Below are 21,100 nucleotides of genomic sequence, written 5' to 3' on the forward strand. Positions count from 1 at the left end.
GGGAAGAAAGGAGATGAAGGGTACCTCCCCAGCAGGAATAAGTCACAGGCCCATTTGCCATGTTAGAGAGAAGGCATTTTGAAAGGTAGCAAGGAACCAAGGAAGCATAAATACTGGATAAAGGAATCAAAAAAGGAGTTAAAAAAATTCCAAAATGAAGGGTGCTATTGACTGAATGTTTATGTTCTCCACAACATTCATATGTTGAAACTTAATCCCCAATGTGATGATATTTGGAGGTGGGGCCTTTTGGAGGTGAATATATCATGATGGTGGAGCCCCCATGAATGGGATTAGTGTCCTTATAGAAGAGACCCCTGAGAGCTCTCTAGTTCCTTCTACCATGTGAGTACACAGTGAGAAGACAGCCATCTATGAACCAGGAAACTTGCTCTCGCTAGACAATAAATCTATCAATGACTTGGTCTTAGACTCCTTAGCCTCCTCCAGAACTGGGAGAAATAAACGTTTGTTGTTTAAGCCACCAAGTCTATGGTATTTTTATTATTGCAGCCCAAATAAACTAAGACAAAAAGGGGAAAAGAAAAATAGTTTGTTTTCCTCTAAGGTAGCTAGCTTGCATATGCCACTCACCCACAGTACATGACATACCCAGGTCTATAATAACAACCCAGCTACATGAGACTAATGAAGTGGGCAAAGAGTTTATTATGGTACTCTTTGATGGTACTCTCCATAATGGGTAAGTTAAAAAGAGGAAGGCCACTTTCTCAGGCAATACTTTTAATCATGTTCCTCATCACACAAAGATGTCCTCTCTTCTGTTTCTACCATTTAATACTGTTCAAGTTCTTGATTCATATTGACATCCTTTCTCCTCAGAAAGAGTTTTGAACTCTCTTGAGAAGTTATTTATTCATAGCAAGTTACAAAATAATGGAATACTATTTCTATACTGAAATTCATTTTTATAGACAAAAATGGTTAAAATTTAGTTATAGTTTTTGAACTTTATGTGATGTTTAAAATATCACACTTTTCTTATTTGATAAACTAAGAAGTAAATAGAATTGTTAAAAACAAGGGGACAAGGGAATTGGGAAAATAATATTTAATGTATGCCTAGTATGTGACAATCATGTGTTCATCACTGTATATAAATGTATATACATTTATCCTACTCTCTTCCCTGCCTTTGAGTCTATGCCAAAGGCAAGTGATGGTGGCTGACTCCCTTGCTATAGTCTGTTTTTTCTTATTTGTGCAGCCCTTGTTTGTTTCCACTATGTATGTGCATGTGCACACACACACACGTACACAAACACACACACACACATGCCCAGTTAGAAGTGGAGCATCTTAGGTGATTGGTTTGGGAAGCATATTTGCCTGTCTGTGGTTGGTCCAGTTGGTCCTGAGTTAGAAGTAGGGACAAAAAATAGAGAAGCTAGCAGTCATTGACCAAGTCTTAACCATTCTTGGCTAATTGTTGCAGAGGTTGTGGTTTGGTTTCCTAGGCTGATTGACAGATTGCGTGTGACTTCTGTTGTCATATATGTGCTGACCATTATGTGTTTGTATATTTCTCTTCTCAATATATATATTTTTCAGAACAACAATACCAGTATTATTGCTTGCAGTATGGTTACTAAAACATATTTAAGGTAACTTTTGTAGTTAAATTTATATTTTGATTGTATTTCACTAGGAATATAGTCAAATAAATCTATTTTAAAGTCACTCTAAATACCTTCTGGGTGGTTATGCCCATAGCACAAAATATATTGTTACATTTTGGGGGGGAGTTTCTTTTGCTTCATATTTATTTGTTTTACAATTTTATTAAGCATGTGCACAGTTCCAGAATCAAATGTAAGCAAGGTGTATATTCAGAGACATCTGGCTTCTACTGTTTTCTATCTCTATAGGTAATAATTTTTAAAATTAATTTTATGCTTTATGCTTTCACTTTGTAAATATTAACAACCACATATATTTAAAAATATAAGCTTATATAATGTATATTGTTTATTATATATTTTATATGGATTTTCATAGATAAATGGAAGCATGCAATACACATTTCTACCTGTATTCTACACTTACTATATATCCTGGAGCTTACTCCCTAGCAGTGTATACAGATACTAATTTTTTAAAAACTCCAGTGTTCTTGGCGTTATAGTTAGGAAAGCTCCAAGATTCCTCCAAGATTATTGAGGAATCTGAATGTTTTTAATTCTGTTATTATGTGCTTGGTTTATTTAAAGATGAAATTAGTTAATTGTTATGGACCAGGATACTAAGTCTCTAATATGGCCATTTATATATGTTGAAGTTTTTCTAAATGAGTGTTAGTTTATTTTATACATAATCATTTGAAAATTAGCAAAATTGGCTTTCCTCTGTATCTCTTTCTACTTAATTTAGAATGGGTCCCGGAGGAATTGTCAGATAATTGATTGGTTGACCTACATGTGCAGTTGAGGGAGTTTTAAAGATTCTTTTCTGCTTACCACAAGGAAAATCTCCTGAGATTCAGAGCTTTAGACACAAGCAGTCATTTAATTTATCTTCCAGTTTTAAATGTCACATAAAGTTCAAAAAACAGATTATTGAGCCATTAAACTAAGGTCTAAGATGTTTTATCTTCCTAATGGGATAACACAGAGAATCTGGTTTGGAGTTTGATCTATAACCTTGTATAACATGCTTTAAATTTTTGTTTAGGCAGTTTGGAAGGGCTTTCTTTTGCGAAAGAAACTGACAACAGCTCTAGAGGCTATTACGAATGAAGAATCTGAAGAAGAATATGAAGAAATAGATTTAGAAGATTTTACATTTGATGAAGTAAGTGCCAACTACAACATATAGATATTGGTCTTAAAATATTTTAGTATACTATTTTGGAGCTAAACCTTTTTCTAACGTATTCATCCTTTTAACACTGTTATAGATTTTTTTCAAGTTGCACTTGAAAAGGTATGCTTCTGATTTTTTAACATCTTCATTTATGATACAAGCTTGTACAGTGTGTAAATGTGGTCATGGAATATTTATAAGAATTTGTGTGTATTCTTCAACCAGATTTACACAATGTTTTATCAATTATTCTTCATTAAATATAACTCTGAGCTTATTTATGCCCTGTTCAACAAATTTTAGCAGCTCTAGCAAAATGAGGACAGCCTCCTTACATTGTTATTCAAGTATTCAACAATAAGACAGCAAACTCTACAGACATATTTACCACTTCCCACCTGTGGCGTCCACATGCTCTAACCACATTGACCACCCTCTTTCCATACCTTTTATGTCCTTAGTCTTGCTTATTCTGTTTTCTCTTCTCTAGACAGTTAAACCCACATAACTACCACTCAGATTAATGTAGAGGACATATGACTATCCCCAGAAGACTTCTCATGCCTTCATAGTATTCATACCTCCATCATCATAGATTAGTTTTGCCTATTTCTGAACTTCCAGATAAGTGGAATCATCCAATATGTACTCTTTTTTCACATAATATTATGTCTGTGAGATATACCTCTGTGGTTGAGTGTAGCTGTATATATACTATTCTTTTGAATATACTACTTTTAATCTATGATTTGAATATACCAATTTTTAAAAGTCTGTTCCACTATCGGTGGATTATTTTTTACTGAGTTATTTCTAGTGTTGCCTATTATGACTAAAGACACTATGAACATTCTTTCTTTGTTTTTAATAAATTTATTTATTTATTTATTTATTTTTGACTGCATTGGGTCTTCGTTGCTGTGCATGGGTTTCCTCTGGTTGCGTCGAGTGGGGGCTACTCTTTGCTGTGGTGCACGGGCTTCTCACTGCGGTGGCTTCTCATCACAAAGCACGAGCTCTAGGTGTGTGGGCTTCAGTAGTTGCAGCACGCGGGCTCAGTTAGTTGTGGCTCACGGGCTCTAGAGCGCAGGCTCAGTCATTGTGGTGCAAGGGCTTGGTTGCTCTGAGGCATGTGGGATTTTCCCAGACCAGGAATAGAACCCGTGTCCCCTACATTGGCAGGCGGATTCTTAACCACTGCGCCACCAGGGAAGCCCAGCTATGAACATTCTTGTACATGCTTTTTGATGTGCATGTTCACATTTCTGAATTTCTGAGTCATAACATTTACCTATATTTAGTAGCTAGCGCCTAACAGTATTCCAAAATGATTGTATCAATTTACAGTCCTATCAGCAGAATATGAGAGTTTCAGAGGAGATTTATCCTCACCAACACTTTGTATTTTCATGTCTTTTTTTTTTTCCCAATCCAGTAGGTTTGTAGTGGTATCTAGTTGTTTTAATTTGCATTTCTCTCATAACTAATAATGTTGAATACCTTTTCATATGCTTACTGGCCATTTGCATATCTACTTTTATGACATGGTCAAGTGTTTGTGCTTTTTTTAAAATTTGATTTTATTTATTTTTTTATACAGCAGGTTCCTATTAGTCATCAATTTTATACACATCAGTGTATATATGTCAATCCCAATTGCACAATTCATCACAACACCACCCCTGCACCCCCTGCCACTTTCCCCCCTTGCTGTCCATACCTTTGTTCTCTGCATCTGTGTCTCAAAATCTGCCCTGCAAACTGGTTCATCTCTACCATTTTTCTAGGTTCCACATACATGCGATAATATACGATACTTGTTTTTCTCTTTTTGACTTACTTCACTCTGTATGACAGTCTCTAGATCCATCCACATCTCTACAAATGACTCAGTTTCATTCCTTTTTGTGGCTGAGTAACACTGCATTGTATATATGTACCATATCTTTTTTATCCATTCATCAGTTGATGGGCATTTAGGTTGTTTCCATTTCCTGGCTATTGTAAATAGTGCTGCAATGAACATAGGGGTGCATGTGTCGTTTTGAATTACGGTTTTCTCTGGGTATATGCCCAGTAGTGGGATTGTTGGGTCATATGGTAATTCTATTTTTAGTTTTTTAAGGAACCTCCATACTGTTCTCCATAGTGGCTATATCAATTTACATTCCCACCAACAGTGCAAGAAGGTTACCTTTTCTTCAGAACCTCTCCAGCATTTGTTGTTTGTAGATTTTCTGATGATCCCCATTCGAACTGGTGTGAGGTGATTACTCATTGTAGTTTTGATTTGCATTTCTCTAATAATTAGTGATGTTGAGCAGCTTTTCATGTGCTTCTTGGCCATCTGTATGTCTTCTTTGGAGAAATGTCTACTTAGGTCTTCGGCCCATTTTTGGATTGGGGTGTTTGTTTCTTTAATATTGAGCTGCATGAGCTGTTTATATATTTTGGGATTAATCCTTTGTCCATTGATTCGTTTGCAAATATTTTCTCCCATTCTGAGGGTTGTCTTTTCGTCTCGTTTATGGTTTCCTTTGTTGTGCAAAAGCTTTCAAGTTTCATTAGGTCCCATTTGTTTATTTTTGTTTTTATTTCCATTAATCTAGGAGGTGGATCAAAAAGATCTTGCTGTGATTTATGTCAAAGAATGTTCTTCCTAAGTTTTCCTCTAAGAATTTTATAGTGTGTGGTTTTACATTTAGGTCTCTAATCAATGTTGAGTTTATTTTTGTGTATGGTGTGAGGGAGTGTTCTAATTTCATCCTTTTACATGTAGCTGTCCAGTACTCCCAGCACCACTTATTGTAGAGACTGTCTTTTCTCCATTGTATATCCTTGCCTCCTTTGTCATAGATTAGTTGACCATAGGTGCGTGGGTTTATCTCTGGGCTTTCTATCTTGTTCCATTGATCTATGTTTCTGTTTTTGTGCCAGTACAATATTGTCCTGATTACTGTAGCTTTGTAATATAGTCTGAAGTCAGGGAGTCTGATTCCTCCAGCTCTGTTTTTTTCCCTCAAGACTGCTTTGGCTATTTGGGGTCTTTTGTGTCTCCAAACAAATTATAAGACTTTTTTTCTAGTTCTGTAAAAAATGCCATTGGTAATTTGGTAGGGATTGCACTGAATCTGTAGATTGCTTTGGGTAGTATAGTCATTTTCACAATATTGCTTCTTCCAATCCAAGAACATGGTATATCTCTCCATCTGTTGGTATCATCTTTAATTTCTTTCATCAGTATCTTATTGTTTTCTGCATACAGGTCTTTTGTCTCCCTAGGTAGGTTTATTCCTAGGTATTTTATTCTTTTTGTTGCAATGGTAAATGGGATTGTTTCCTTAATTTCTCTTTCAGATTTGTCATCATTAGTGTATAGGAATGCAAGAGATTTCTGTTCATTAATTTTGCATCCTGCTACTTTACCAAATTCATTGATTAGCTCTAGTAGTTTTCTGGTGGCATCTTTAGGATTCTCCATGTATAGTATCATATCATCTGCAAACAGTGACAGTTTTACTTCTTCTTTTCCAGTTTGTATTCCTTTTATTTCTTTTTCTTCTTTGATTGCCGTGGCTAGGACTTCCAAAACTATGTTGAATAATAATGGTGAGAGTGGACATCCTTGTCTTGTTCCCGATCTTAGAGGAAATTCTTTCAGTTTTTCACCATTGAGAATGATGTTTGCTGTGGGTTTTGTTGTATATGGCCTTTATTATGTTGAGGTAGGTTCCCTCTATGCCCACTTCCTGGAGAGTTTTTATCATAAATGGGTGTTGAATTTTGTCAAATGCTTTTTCTGCATCTATTGAGATGATCATATGGTTTTTCTTCAGTATTTTAATATGGTATATCACATTGATTAATTTGTATATATTGAAGAATCCTTGCATCCCTGGGATATATCCCACTTGATCATGGTGTATGATCCTTTTAATGTGTTGTTGGATTCAGTTTGCTAGTATTTTGTTGAGGATTTGTGCATCTATATTCATCAGTGATATTGGTCTGTAATTTTCTTTTTTTGTAATATCTTTGTCTGGTTTTGGTATCAGGGTGATGGTGGCCTCATAGAATGAGTTTCGGAGTGTTCCTTCCTCTGCAGTTTTTTGGAAGAGATTGAGAAGGTTGGCTGTTAGCTCTTCTGTAAATGTTTGATAGAATTCACCTGTGAAGCCATCTGGTCCTCGACTTTGTTGGAAGATTTTTAATCACAGATTCAATTTCATTACTTGTGATTGGTCTGTTCATATTTTCTTTTTCCTCCAGGTTCAGTCTTGGCAGGTTGTGCATTTCTAAGAATTTGTCCATTTCTTCCAGTTTGTCCATTTTATTGGCATAGAGTTGCTTGTAGTAGTCTCTTAGGATGCTTTGTATTTCTGTGGTGTCTGTTGTAACTTCTCCTTTTTCATTTCTAATTTTATTGATTTGAGTCCTCTCCCTCTTTTTCTTGATGAGTTTATCAATTTTCTTTATTTTCTCAAAGAACCAGCTTTTAGTTTTATTGATCTTTGCTATTGTTTTCTTAGTTTGTATTTCATTTATTTCTGCTCTGATATTTATGATTTCTTTCCTTTTGCTAACTTTGGGTTTTGTTTGTTCTTCTTTCTCTAGTTCCTTTACGTGTAAGTTTAGATTGTTTATTTGAGATTTTTCTTGTTTCTTGAGGTGGATTGTATAGCTATAAACTTCCCTCTTAGGACTGCTTTTGCTGCATCCGATAGGTTTTGCATCGTCATGTTTTCATTTTCATCTGTCTCTAGGTATGTTTTGATTTCCTCTTTGATTTCTTCAGTGATCTCTTGGTTATTTAGTAACGTATTGTTTAGCCTCCATGTGTTTGTGTTTTTTACGTTTTTTTCTCTGTAATTGATTTCTAATCTCATAGCATTGTGGTCGGAAAAGATGCTTGATATGATTTCAATTTTCTTAAATTTACTGAGGCTTGATTTGTGACCCAAGATGTGATGTATCCTGGAGAATGTTCCGTGCGCACTTGAGAAGTGTAATCTGCTGTTTTTGGATGGAATGTTCTATAAATATCAATTAAATCTATCTGGTCTATTGTGTCATTTAAAGCTTCTGTTTTCTTATTTATTTTCATTTTGTATGATCTGTCCATTGGTGTAAGTGAGGTGCTAAAGTCCCCCCCTGTTATTGTGTTACTGTTGATTTCGCTTTTATAGCTGTTAGCCGTTGCCTTATGTATTGAGGTGCTCCTATGTTGAGTGCATATATATTTATAATTGTTATAGCTTCTTCTTGTATTGATCCCATGATCATTATGTAGTGTCCTTCCTTGTCTCTTATAACATTCTTTATTTTAAAGTCTATTTTATCTGATATGAGTATTGCTCTCCAGCTTTCTTTTGGTTTCCATTTGCATGGAATATCTTTCTCCGTCCCCTCACTTTCAGTCTGTATGTGTCCCTATGTCTGAAGTGGGTCTCTTGTTGACAGCATATATATGGGTCTTGTTTTTGTATCCTTTCAGCAAGTGTGTGTCTTTTGGTTGGAGCATTTAATCCATTCACGTTTAAATTACTGATACGTATGTTCCTATGGCCATTTTCTTAATTGTTGTGGGTGGTTTTTTTTGTAGGTCCTTTTCTTCCTCTGTGTTTCCCACTTAGAGGAATTCCTTTAGCATTTGTTGTAGAGCTGGTTTGGTGGTGTTGAATTCTCTTAGCTTTTGCTTGTCTGTAAAGCTTTTGATTTCTCCATTGAATCTGAATGAGATCCTTGCCGGGTAGAGTAATCTTGGTTGTATGTTCCTCTCTTTCATCACTTTAAGTATATCATGCCACTCCCTTATGGCTTGTAGAGTTTCTGCTGAAAAATCAGCTATTAACCTCAAGGGAGTCCTCTTGTATATTATTTGTCATTTTTCCTTTGCTGCTTTCAATAATTTTTCTTTGTCTTTAATTTTTGCCAATTTGATTACTGTGTGTCTTGGCATGTTTCTCCTTGGGTTTATCCTGTATGGAACTCACTGCATTTCCTGGACTTGGGTGGCTCTTTCCTTTCCCATGTTAGGGAAGTTTTTGACTATAATCTCTTCAAATATTTTCTCTGGTCCTTTCTCTCTCTCTTCTCCTTCTGGGACCCCTATAATGCAAATGTTGTAGCATTTAATGTTGTCCCAGAGGTCTCTTAGGATGTCTTCATTTATTTTCATTCTTTTTTCTTTATTCTGTTCTGCAGCAGTGAATTCCACCATTCTGTCTTCCAGGTCACTTATCCGTTCTTCTGCCTCAGTTATTCTGCTCTTGATTCCTTCTAGTGTAGTTTTCATTTCAGTTATTGTATTGTTCATCTCTGTTTGTTTGTTCTTTAATTCTTCTTGGTCTTTGTTACACATTTCTCTCATCTTCTCGATCTTTGCCTCCATTCTTTTTCTGAGGTTCTGGCTCATCTCACTATCATTATTCTGAATTCTTTTTTTGGAAGGTTGCCTATCTCCACTTCATTTAGTTGTTTTTCTGGGGTTTTATCTTGTTCCTTCATCTGGTACATAGCCCTCTGCCTTTTCATCTTGTCTATCTTTCTGTCATTGTGGTTTCTGTTCCACAGGCTGCAGGATTGTAGTTCTTCTTGCTTCTGCTGTCTGCCCTCTGGTGGCTGAGTCTATCTAAGAGGCTTGTGTAAGTTAACCTGATGGGAGGGACTCGTCATTTGTGCATTTTTAAATTGCGTTGTACATCTCTTTTCTTATTGGCTTGTAGGAGTGCTTTATGTAATCTAAATACTTCTCTGTTTTCCTGTGCAAATATATTCCCTAACTTCTGGGATTTCCCTTTTTTTCTCTCTTTATGGTTTAGTTTGATGAACAGAATGTTTCTGTTTTAAATTAAAAACAAAAGTTTTTAGTTGTGACATGTAAGAAATATTTGCTTACTCAGGTCAGTAACATATTCTAGAAACGTTATTATCTTAACTTTCAGCATTTAAGTCTGTGGTGCATCTAGAATTAAATTTTGCCTACAGTGTGAATAAGGGGTCAAGTTCCCCTCCAAACATACACATTTGGTTATTTTGTTGACCCACAACCATTTGTTGTTTAGACCATACTTTTCACAATGGATTACAGTGGAGGCTTTATTTAAATTCAGTAAACTGTGTGCATGGGTTCTCTTAATTTTTCTCGTCATTCTGTTGTTTATTCTTATATCACTACTTCAATTTCTGTATAATTTATAATAAATTTTGTTATCTAGTCTTATAAGAGCTCCAACTTTGTTCTTCTTCAAGAAAGAACTGCTATTGCTACCGTTGATCCATTTCATTAATGTACGAATTTTAGAACCATCCTGTCAATTTGCACAATAAATGTTAGTATTTTCTCTAAGATTGAAAGAAATCTATAAATCAATTTGGGAGAACTGATATTTTTAGAATACTATATTTTTAAATTCATGAAGATAGAATATCTCATCATTTATTTAAGCCACTTAAAATCTCTGCCCATAAGAGCAGAGATTTTTTTGCTTGTGCCTCTTATTTATTTTTCTTGCTTTATTGTCCTGACTACTACCTTCAGTAAAATGTTAAATAGTGGTGATTTTAGCAGGCATCTTTTGCTACCTCCTGGTCTCAGGGTGAAAGCTTTCCACCATGAAGTCAGATGTTTAATACATGTTTCTTGTAGAAACTATATTTGATTGAGTTACCCTCCTTAGTATCTTCTTACCTTTCCAAAAGGTTAATGTGATGATGATGCTGATGATTCTATATATGATTTGGATTTTATCAGATACTTTTTATGCCTATAACATTGATTTTTAAAAATTAAACCTTGTATTCCTAGAATAAACTAATTTAGGTATAATACATTATCCTTTTATATATCTCTGAATTTGATCTGCTAATATTTTGTTTAGGATTTTTGCATTTATATTCTAGAAACTGTGCCTGTAAATTTTCTTTCTTGTAAAACTCTTCAGATTTTGGTATCAAGGTTGTGTTGACCTTATATTTGATTAGGAAGTGTTTCCTATGTTTCTATTTTCTGGAAGAGTTTGATGTAAGATTGATGTTATTTGTTTCTTAAAAGTTTGTCTTAGCACATAATCTATTTGGGATAATGTTCCATGTGTACTTGAAAGGAATGTGCATTTTGCAGGTGTTATGGTTACTAAAATCTCAGTTACTTCAAGTTTGTTAATTGTGTTTAAAAGAATCCTTATTTTTAGTGATTTGGGGAGCTTTCTATCAGTTATTGACAGAAGAATGCTAAAATCTCTTCTTAAGATTGTGGGTTTCTCTAAATCAGTTTTTAGTTCTGTCAAATTTGGCCTCATACTTTGAGGATATGTTATTAGGGTATACACATTTAGAATAGTTAAGTAATTGTGTTATTGACCCTTTTATAATGATAAAATTTCACTCTTTAACTCTAATTTCCCTCTTTAACTAATTGCCTTATTGGCCATTCCCTCTGATATTTTCATACTTACAGCAACTTTCTTTTGACTGGTAATTTTATAATATATGTTTTCCTAACCAGAATTGCTTTCTTTTTTTACTTCTGTGTTTTAATTTGCATGTTTCCTTCTGACCCATCATGTAGTTCACTAATCATCTCTCAAGTTATCTAATCATATTTAGCCTATTAAATTCCTAATTTCAGTTATTCTGTTTTTTAGTTCTGGAATTTCTACTTGATAATTTGTTGTAAATTCTAGTTGTATATTGAAGTTTTCTATCATGTCCTGTATTTTCGTGAACATACTGAGTATGGTATATTCAAAGTTTTCTCGGTTAATTGAAACATCTGGATCACTTGTAGGTTTATTTCTATTGACAATTTATCTCTTGTATTGGGTTGACCAAAAAGTGCCTTCGGTTTTTAAGTAAAAATAAACGACACATTTTTCATTTTCACCGAGAACTTTATTGAACAACGTATTCATCCTTTTGTTCCACTACCTTCTACCATTTTTCAGGCAACTTCAATTCCATCTTCCCAAAACTTTTTATCTTTTTGAGCAAAGAACTGTTCCAGGTGCCTTTTACAGTCTTCCAGGGAATTAAAATTTTTTCCATTAAGAGAATTTTGTAAAGACTGAAATAAATGGAAATGCAAAGGTGCAATGTCTGCTGAATATGGCAGATGAATCAGAACTTCCCAGCCAAGCTGTAGCAGTTTTTGCCTGGTCATCAAAGAAATATGTGGTCTCACATTATCCTGATGGAAGATTATGCATTTTCTGTTGACTAATTCTGGAGGCTTTTTGTCAAGTGCTGCTTCCGTTGGTCTAACTGGGAGTAGTACTTGTTGGAATTAATCGTCTGTTTTTTTTGAAACAAGCTCATAATAGAAGACTCCCTTCCAATCCCATCATATACACAACATCACCTTCTTTGGATGAAGACCGGCCTTTGGTGTGGTTGGTGGTAGTTCATTTTACATGCTCCACAATCTCTTCCCTTCCACATTATTATACAGTATCCACTTTTCATCACCTGACACAATTTGTTTTAAAAATGGAACATTTTCATTATGTTTAAGTAGAGAATAGCATGCGGAAAAATGGTCAAGAAGGTTTTTATCACTTAACTTACGTGGAATCCAAACATCAATGCTATTAACATAAGCAAGCTGGTGCAAATGATTTTAAACGCTTGATTTGGATATTTTGGGTTTGTTGGCCATCTCTCACGTGGTATAACATTGAATGTTCTCAGTTAATGTCTCGATTTGATTGCTATCAACTTCAACTGGTCTATCCAACTGTGGAGCATCAACCAGGAAGAAATATCCAGCACGAAACTTCACAAACCACTTTTGACATGTTCGATCAGTCACAGCACCTTCTGCATACACTACACAAATCTTTTTTTGCATTTCAGTTGTGTTTTTACCTTTCTTTAAATAATAAAGCATACTATGGCAAAAATGTTGCTTTTTTCCATCTTCAGTATTAAATGGCTACACAAAAATTCAACAATTTTGATTTTTTTTAATGCACGCTGATATGACAGCTGTCACAATACAATCTAACAAAATTGTTTCAAATGAAGTTAAGACAACTAAGCACTACTAGAGCCATCTTATGGAATAAAACGAACAAACCTTTTGGCCAACTCAATATTTTGAGTCAGCCAATTCTCTTTATTAGCATTTAGTCATTGATTAAGTATCAGACATATATGTAAAAAGTATAAAGACACTGGAAGATGTTTTATTTCTCTAAAGAGGATTTAATTTTGTTCTGATAGGCAGATATTGTATAGAAAGAGATCCTTTTGAGGCTTATTTTTAAGCTTTGTTAGGGCTGGTCTATTTCTGGTTTCTCTTAGGTTTGAGCCAATATAATGTCTAAACTGAGAGTGGGATATTTACCAGGTTACCTTCGCCTTGTTTTTTCCTGAATTCTAATCCCTTTCTCCATAGCATCAAATTACTAAAGAAATTTCTTCTTAGCTTTTTAGCATGCCAGCTATTGCTATTGCACTTTGAGTCTAGGTATCTCTCCAACACACATACTACTTGGAATTTGCAAACATATGAAGGGTTTATTTTATACATGACTTGGAGCTCACATTTCAGTGGTTCTCTCCTCTCAGGGATCTTGGTCCTTCAATCCTAACTGCCTTGGCATCCCTACACTTTAACCTCTGTCTCTTCATTCCAGTGAAACTGCTACAAGTAGGCCTTAGATTTCTCCTTGGCTTCTCTTTCCTGTTAATAAAATTGGGGCTTTCCCTGAGGGAAAATGTGGCAGGAAATACAGGATTCACATCTGAATGAGACTCTACTCTCCAGGATCTTAGCTTTTTAAGTCTTTACTGCTTCAATTGTTCTTGAGTACCTTCAGCTCCATTTTTAGTCCAATATTTATAGTTGTTCTCAGGTGAATCTGAATTCTAATTAAAGCTATACCAGAATAAAATGTCCAAAATGAAATGTTTATAAATATTTCAAGTCAGTGATTAAGTATTTCACACATTGTTCTCACCACAGTGAACGAAAGAGATAAAATCCCTGACCTCAGTGACCTTACATTCACTTAAGGTGACAGACAGTGAATAAATATATAAATATACAGACTACTATAAGATATTGAAAATTGCTATAAAAATTTTTATAAGGAAGGTTAAGAGATAGAGCACAGAATCTGATTGGACAATCATGGGAGGCCTACATGAGGTGAAATATTTTTATAGAGATGTGAAAATAAAGTGAAGGGATAGCCATTGGGTAATATGGTGCTGGACTAAGTGGAGGGCAAGTATGGAAGCCTTGAAACAGGAACTTTTTGAGTATACTAAAGAAACAGAAAATTCACAGTAAGTAGAACTGCTTAGTAGTGGAGAATAGCCAGAGATAGGGAAGAAACAGAAAAATGGTCAGTGAACATTTCACATAAAGCCTATGATATGAAGTCAAGAACTTTGAATAGAACATTATTATTGGGTTTTGAGCAAGGGAGTTAAATGTATTATTTGTTTTAAATAGATGAATTTGTTTGTAATACAGAGATTATAGTTTAGGGGAGCTAAGAATTAAAGCTAAATACCAGTTAAGGTATTGTTTCTTTGCCTTCCTTTGACACTTTTTTTACTCCTTTTTTTATGGCCATCATCACTTTATTTTAAAATCATCTTACAACTTCAGATGACATAATCAAATTACAAAAGTGTCCCTATATTTTTTGTTCTTTCTTTCTCTTACTTTCCTCTATACAACTGTAAGACATATCTAACCAGGACTTTCCTTTTATCACTTATTTAGGTCATAACAATAGTTGCCTTTGGTATAGTCTATACTTTTCTTTAAGATTTATCACAAGAGAGTTGTAGTGATATACATGTATTCAAACTTATATTTTCCTTCCCAGCCAACAAATACTGAATGTTTACAGTATGGTAGGTACCGTGCTTGGTGCTAGGGAAGGTACATAGACAGATATAACATGGCCCCAAGTTTAGGATATGTCAGAAATATATTTGAATATTTTCAGCTATAAAAGAAGTAAATATAAAATTGTCTTAATAAATTAACCTCAAACAAAAAGCCTGGATCAACCTACCATGAAGTCTTTATATTGGTTTGTTGCCTCTCTGAAATGTGTTTTCATTTTACAAATGGTTAACCAAGGGGACACTGATAACGAAGATCAATTTGTTTTAGTTTTTATTAAGCATAGTTTACCTTAATTTTTTAAGTGCCAAGAACTGTGAGGGATCTGAGATTGTATCCTGCATGTAGTCTAACAAGTTACGCTGCCACACTTTCATGGATGCTGGCAGAAGAAATGAGACATTTATTACTTGTCATATCAGGCAGCAGAAGCCTCATGTTTTTATCTATTCCCTTTGCCCCCAGGTTCCATAGGCAGGAAGTCTCCCTTAGGAATCCGGAAGCTTAGGAAACCCTATATTTTATAAAAGGCTGTTAGCAAACCTGTTCATCCTATGCTCCAGAGGAAGTAGTTATTTTCTTATACCAGACAGCAAGCAAATTTTGCCTTCTGCTCCAGAGGGAATCACTCAAAGACTACATCTTCCAAGTCTGTTAGCTATATTAACATACTTGGAAAGATAGTCCAGAACAAAAGATGTCATAAGTCATGAAGAAATGTTAGAGACCTATGGAAAATTATCTCCCACCAATATGTACCCTTCATGTGTACATGGCAAACTTTCCCACAGGTTACCCACTCCAGTGGCTACTCTGAATAATCTGACAGGGGCTAGGACAAAATCCATTAGGTTATCCTCATGATACATTTAGTGAAGGATACTATCAATACCCCAGGCGTTTCCTCTTTAAGTTTCTGTATTGACCTTCCCACTAGACTTGAGGCTGTAATCCAGGTACAGCTGGAAGTATTAGCTATTACAGACTCTTTTTGGGCCCTCAAGGAGGAAGTCAAAGGCAGTTCTGCCATCTAAAACAACCCTGGCCAGTGAACTGAAGCTGACTTGAATGCTTTCCAGGGCCATAATGGTGTTTCCTTAAATGTTTGAAGGTGATCTATGACCAGGACACATTCCAGGTGGCATTTGTCCACCCCATAGGATGACTGAGAATGGGAGTGAGGAAAACATCCAGGCTGCACCCTGAGGATGTGTCAATCACGCTGGCCTGAGATATCCTATTAGAGAAAGGAAATATGTTTCATGCCCAGGAATGATCAGGAGAGAATCCAGAGTTGTCAAAATAGGACTATATTATCCTCCATGTATTTTTTCATAATCATTACCTAGGAAGTAGCTGCAAGGGTATGATCCCTTTCTGGGGACAGCCACATTAACTGATCAAATTGCCTTATTTAGGTATGTGGACAGAAGGAAGTGAGAGTGGTGAAGTCAGACTATCAGCTCATTGTTGAGTACCTTTTGTGATAAAGGCACATAACTGTCAGGCTCCAATGGTTCAGAAAACTGAAAAATTATACAGATGAATTTCAAGGGCCACAGTTATATGGCCAAAGTTAGCTGATAGATAACCTGAAGATGTATCAAAAGTTGAGAATGGAGGAGAGGGTTTAGAAAGTGAGATTTGAGATTCATAATGGGCCAAATTTCCAAACTTTAAGGATTCTGAGGTGCTACAAAAGTTATCAAGAAGTATTAGAAAGAATTCTTTTGAAAATGGCATGAGGCAACTTGGATAGAAGAGGAGGAAAATATTGGGGCTCAGAGTTGGGAATGGTGAAGATTAAAAACGAGACCAAGACATGGCTTTTAGAATTTCTAAGACCTGTTCAACTCTAACTAACTTGTGGCTTACAGCAAATCTGATTCTAGTTTCATATGTCAAATGAAAGGATTATATTAGTTGGTATGAAAAATTTTGTACATACATATACAAATAAACATGAATGTTATTCCCAGCTCTTCTGATAGCCTTATTTCCTACTCTCTCAAAGTTGGATTATAGGATAATAATTTCTTCTCTGATAAAGGTCAAATATATGTATATCTGTTCAAATGTTCAATTGTGAGTACACAGTTGCAAATTTAAGTTCAAGTTTATTTTTAATGTGTAAGTAAGTTTGATAATAGTCTTCTAATAAACAGAAAGCTTTCCAAATTCTCAGTTGTAAGTTAACAGAAGGTTTTCTTAAGCAATAATTGAAATTTGTATAAATGTCCAGTGGTAAGCATGATATATTAATATACATTTTTTAAACAGTAGTATATTTTATAATCTTGGCCAATTCCTCCTGACATTTTGAGATTTTTTTTTTCCTCAACATACTAGGTACTGCCAAATATAGTTGATATTAATAAGCTTGAACTCATATAAATCAGTAGTCTTGGTAGCATTTTTGGTTGAGATTATGTAATTACTGCAAGTATCTTTAGCATTTTATATTAAACCTTCTATTTATGTCTCTAGAAATTTCCAAGAGACAGTGGTTCTGGAATCAACTAACACAACATTGTAAAGCAACTATACTCCAAAAAAAAATTAATTAAAAAAAAAAGAATTGTTCTGGAATCTAACAAAAGTTTGTGACCTTATATTAAAAACCAAGAAAAAATATTTTCAAAGTTTTCTGCACTTTTAGATATCAATTTAAAGAACAATATTTTTTCCTCAAACTTCTTGTAGTTTTTCCAAGGAAGAAACCTCCATCATCATCTATATGATACAGCAAAGAAATCACTATGCTGTGTAGGACCTTGTCCTGCTGCAGAAAGAAAACAGCTGGAGTCCCAGAGAGTATAAAAAGAGGTGTTTTGGCAGGTGTTTAAGAAAAAAAAAAGTTGTTTGTTTATATAAAAACTAGTGCATAAGTCAGACTCCTTGCCTGTCATTACTAGTCCTTTTCCACAGTCACTCCTCAGATAGCATATTACTTTTAAAATTTCTCTTCCTATTTTTTCATTGTGGGAAAGTACACTTAATTTCATTACTTTGAATATATCAGCCCACTGCCTTCTGGATGTCAAGGATGCTGATGAGAAATCTGCTGATAATCTTGAGGATTCCTTATGCATGACAAGTTGCTTCTTACTTGCTCCTTTCAAGAGTCTCTCTTTGTCTTTGTCTTTTGAAAGTTTGATTATAATGTGTCTTGGTGTGGGGCTCTTTGAGTTCATCTTACTTCAAGATCATTGAGCTTCTTGGATGTTTATATTCAGGTCTGTTATTGAATTGAGGAAACTTTTAGTCATTATTTCTTCAAATATTCTCTCTGCCCGTTTTTTTCTTTCTTCTCCTCTGACTCCCATGATGCATATGTTGGTCCATTTGATGGTGTCTCACAGGACCTTTAGATTCTGTTCATTTTTATTCAATCTTTTTTCTTTCTGTTCTTTAGATTTGATAATTCCATTGCTGTATCTTCAAGTTCACTTATTACTTTATCTGCCTACTCAGAGGCAGATCCCTCTAGTGAATCCTACCAGTGAATTTTTCTTTTCAGTTATTGTACTTTTCAGCTTCAAAATTTCTTCTTGGTTTCTTTTCAGGTTTTCTGTCTCTTTATTGATATTTCCACTTTGTTCATAGATCATTTTCTCCCTTCTTTTAGTTCTTTGAACATATTTAAGACAGTTATTTTAAAGTCTTTGTCTAGTAAATCTGCCATGAGGTCTTTTTTAGGCATAGTTTTGGTTGATTTTTTTCCTTTGAATGGGCTGTAAATTTTCCTGCTTCTTTGTATGCCTTGTGATTTTTATTTAAAGTTAGACATTGAATGTAGTAATATGGTAACTGTGGGAATAAGATTCTCTCTCTTCCCCAGTGTTTGCCAGGTGTTTTGCTTTTGTTTTTATTGTTTTTGTTTTTGTTTTGATTGTTTTAGGCTGCGTCTGTGCCAAGGATCAGCCTGAGTTGTAAACTCAAGGTCTTCTTGTTTCTTTTCTAAGCCTGTGCCTTCCCCTGGGCATGTGTGCTGACTTTCCCCAATTTATGCAGATGCTTTTGAATATCCTAATCTTTTTTAAAATGAATATTCTAGTCCTTAGTGTTTGTTTCCCAAAAAAAGGAAAAAGAGAAAAATGAAGAGGGGAGGAGTTTGAGGAAGAACACCTGCCCTTTAAATCCTCTGGAAATCACTTAGTAGGTGGGGTAAATAGCCTTACAGCAATAGGGGAGGTGCCACTCACCTCTTTGTACCTCTGAGATCAGAAGCAGCACTCAACGGTCAGAGTACAGATCTCCAATCTTTGGAAGACAATGTCCTCATTATCCACCCTGGCTCCTGCAAACTGTATGCAACGTACTTCTAAAACACATGAATAGCTGCCTGCCTTGGGGCTGGGGAATGGAAGATAGATAGCTGCAACTGTACTAAGGGCTGACATTTACCAAAATTAACCACAATTTACCATCCAAGTCTTCCCCAGGACATCACAAGCCTTCAATAGACTCTAGAGTTCCAAAATGGTTACACTAGACAGATTCTGCCAGTTTAGTTGTTGCCTAGGTTGGGAGACAGGTTCCTGGTGCTCCCTACCCCACCATCCTCCCAGAATCCTCTGGCACATTGCCTTTCATAATATTGTCTCTACATCTTCTCTTCATTTTAGCAATTTTACAGAGTAAAAATACTAATTTAATGATAGCCGATATGCCTTGGGCCTTGATCTTTCCTGGCATAAATATGAATTTTCCTTTATTTGTCATACAAAAGAAAGAATTTAGAAATCTGAGCCCTCCATACTGTTTGCAATTTTACATTAAATAGCTCTTCTTAAACCAGATATATATTCTTAAACCAGATATAACTGGTATATAACTGTGATATATATGTTAATGATCTCTGCCTAGAAGGAACTGGACAATGTACTGTTGCACAACAGTATCCTTTTTACATAGATATTCAAATAACATGAATCTGATTAGGATTCCTAAGACTAAATGCTGTAAGTAATGGTCTGTCATTGCGCTGCTGGCCTGTAGTCAAGATGTCTTAGGCTTGCCTTTCCAATGGTTTTTCAAGAGATAGTCAAGAAGCACTGAAGCTGTATAAATGGAAAATTGCATTTAGGTCTTCTCAGATTATAATCATTCCAGTTTTTAAAACATAAATATGTTTGATCATTTTAGAAACTTTTAAAAAACAAGTTCATTGGTATTATGATCATCCTTTTTTCTTAAAGATTCAAAAATAATTATAGAACCACAGAATATTATTTAAAACATATTAGATAATCCAAGTGAATAAAATTTAGATAATTGTACCCTAAATTATACAACACGAGCATAACTAATATATTTCCATGTAGAACGAAAAAATTGGAAATTACATAAATGGAATAAAGATGTTGTAAGATGAAGAGTGAAGTGACTTAAGACCATTTCAAAATTTAAATTTATATTTTTATCATTCAAACTCTGGAACTAGAGAATATAATATCAGGAACCATGGTCTGTATATTGCCACAAAATTCTTTTTTCCATCTATTCAGAAAATTCGTGAAATGTTGAGCTAAAGTTAAGTAAAAGCTATCTTACAGATGGTATTTACAGAAAATTGATACTAATATGTTAAATACTATAAATTTTTAATGGTGAGGTTTGATGGAAAATATTATATTTTGCATATGAAAGAGCTAAAGGATTATTTCCCTAAGTTACATCTAGAGTTGGCTCAGAGTCATAGTTCTCAAACAGTTAAATACACTGAACAATCTGCATGTCTCATTTTTTAGAGCATGTGTGTACTCAAGGCTCTACTTTATTCCACTTGGGGATGAAAAATCTTATCCCATTTTTTAGAATGTTTACATTAAACAGATACATAACATCTCACAAGAGTGAGCAAGTAGCAGATTTTCCTCTAAATAAAAATGCTGAAATACTTTCTTAACGTGTAGTATATAAGACAATTTAAAAGAATCTTTGTAAAAGCTATGCAAACTAAATTATGTACGTTAATGTTATTATTTGTGCAGGCTGCCTTAGAGAAGGAATGGCTTGCTTTAGATTCCACCCGCTTCCCTTCACAAACACTGCTTCTTCCAAACCAGCTGCACTGGCCAAAGGTAACATGTCATGGAAACCTCTTAGTGCTCGATCTTTGCTCATTTCTTAAGGTTATGCTCTGCTTCAGTGATTAATAATACAATTTATTGACTTGAAAAACACAATTACTTTTAGAAGCCTCTGACTTCCTCCTCATCCCCAGATGTAATTTTTCATGTAGCTTTTCTTTCATTTGCTCCTGATTTTTTTCTTTATTTTGGATTTCTTTCAACACTTTATTTCACAGTAGCACAAAAAAAAAAAAAGATATGCTTCAGCTGCATAAAATCACTAGTTGACAGCACTTTAAAAATACAAAAATATGCATTAAAAGGGCAACAGCTG

General features: G+C 34.8%; 1 protein-coding gene across 1 annotated transcript in view; it reads left to right on the forward strand.

Moving 5' to 3' along the window:
- Positions 1–20,712, forward strand: part of LRRIQ1 (leucine rich repeats and IQ motif containing 1) — a 132,058-nt gene extending 111,346 nt beyond the window's left edge. Inside the window, exon 18 of the mRNA XM_067008314.1 lies at positions 20,686–20,712. Within this exon, the coding sequence (XP_066864415.1) occupies positions 20,686–20,695 (10 nt within the window). The 3' untranslated portion in view covers positions 20,696–20,712. The remainder of the gene's footprint in view (positions 1–20,685) is intronic.
- The last annotated feature ends 388 nt before the right edge of the window (positions 20,713–21,100 follow it).

Source organism: Kogia breviceps, chromosome 12, assembly GCF_026419965.1.
Source record: "Kogia breviceps isolate mKogBre1 chromosome 12, mKogBre1 haplotype 1, whole genome shotgun sequence".
Taxonomy (NCBI): domain Eukaryota; kingdom Metazoa; phylum Chordata; class Mammalia; order Artiodactyla; family Physeteridae; genus Kogia; species Kogia breviceps.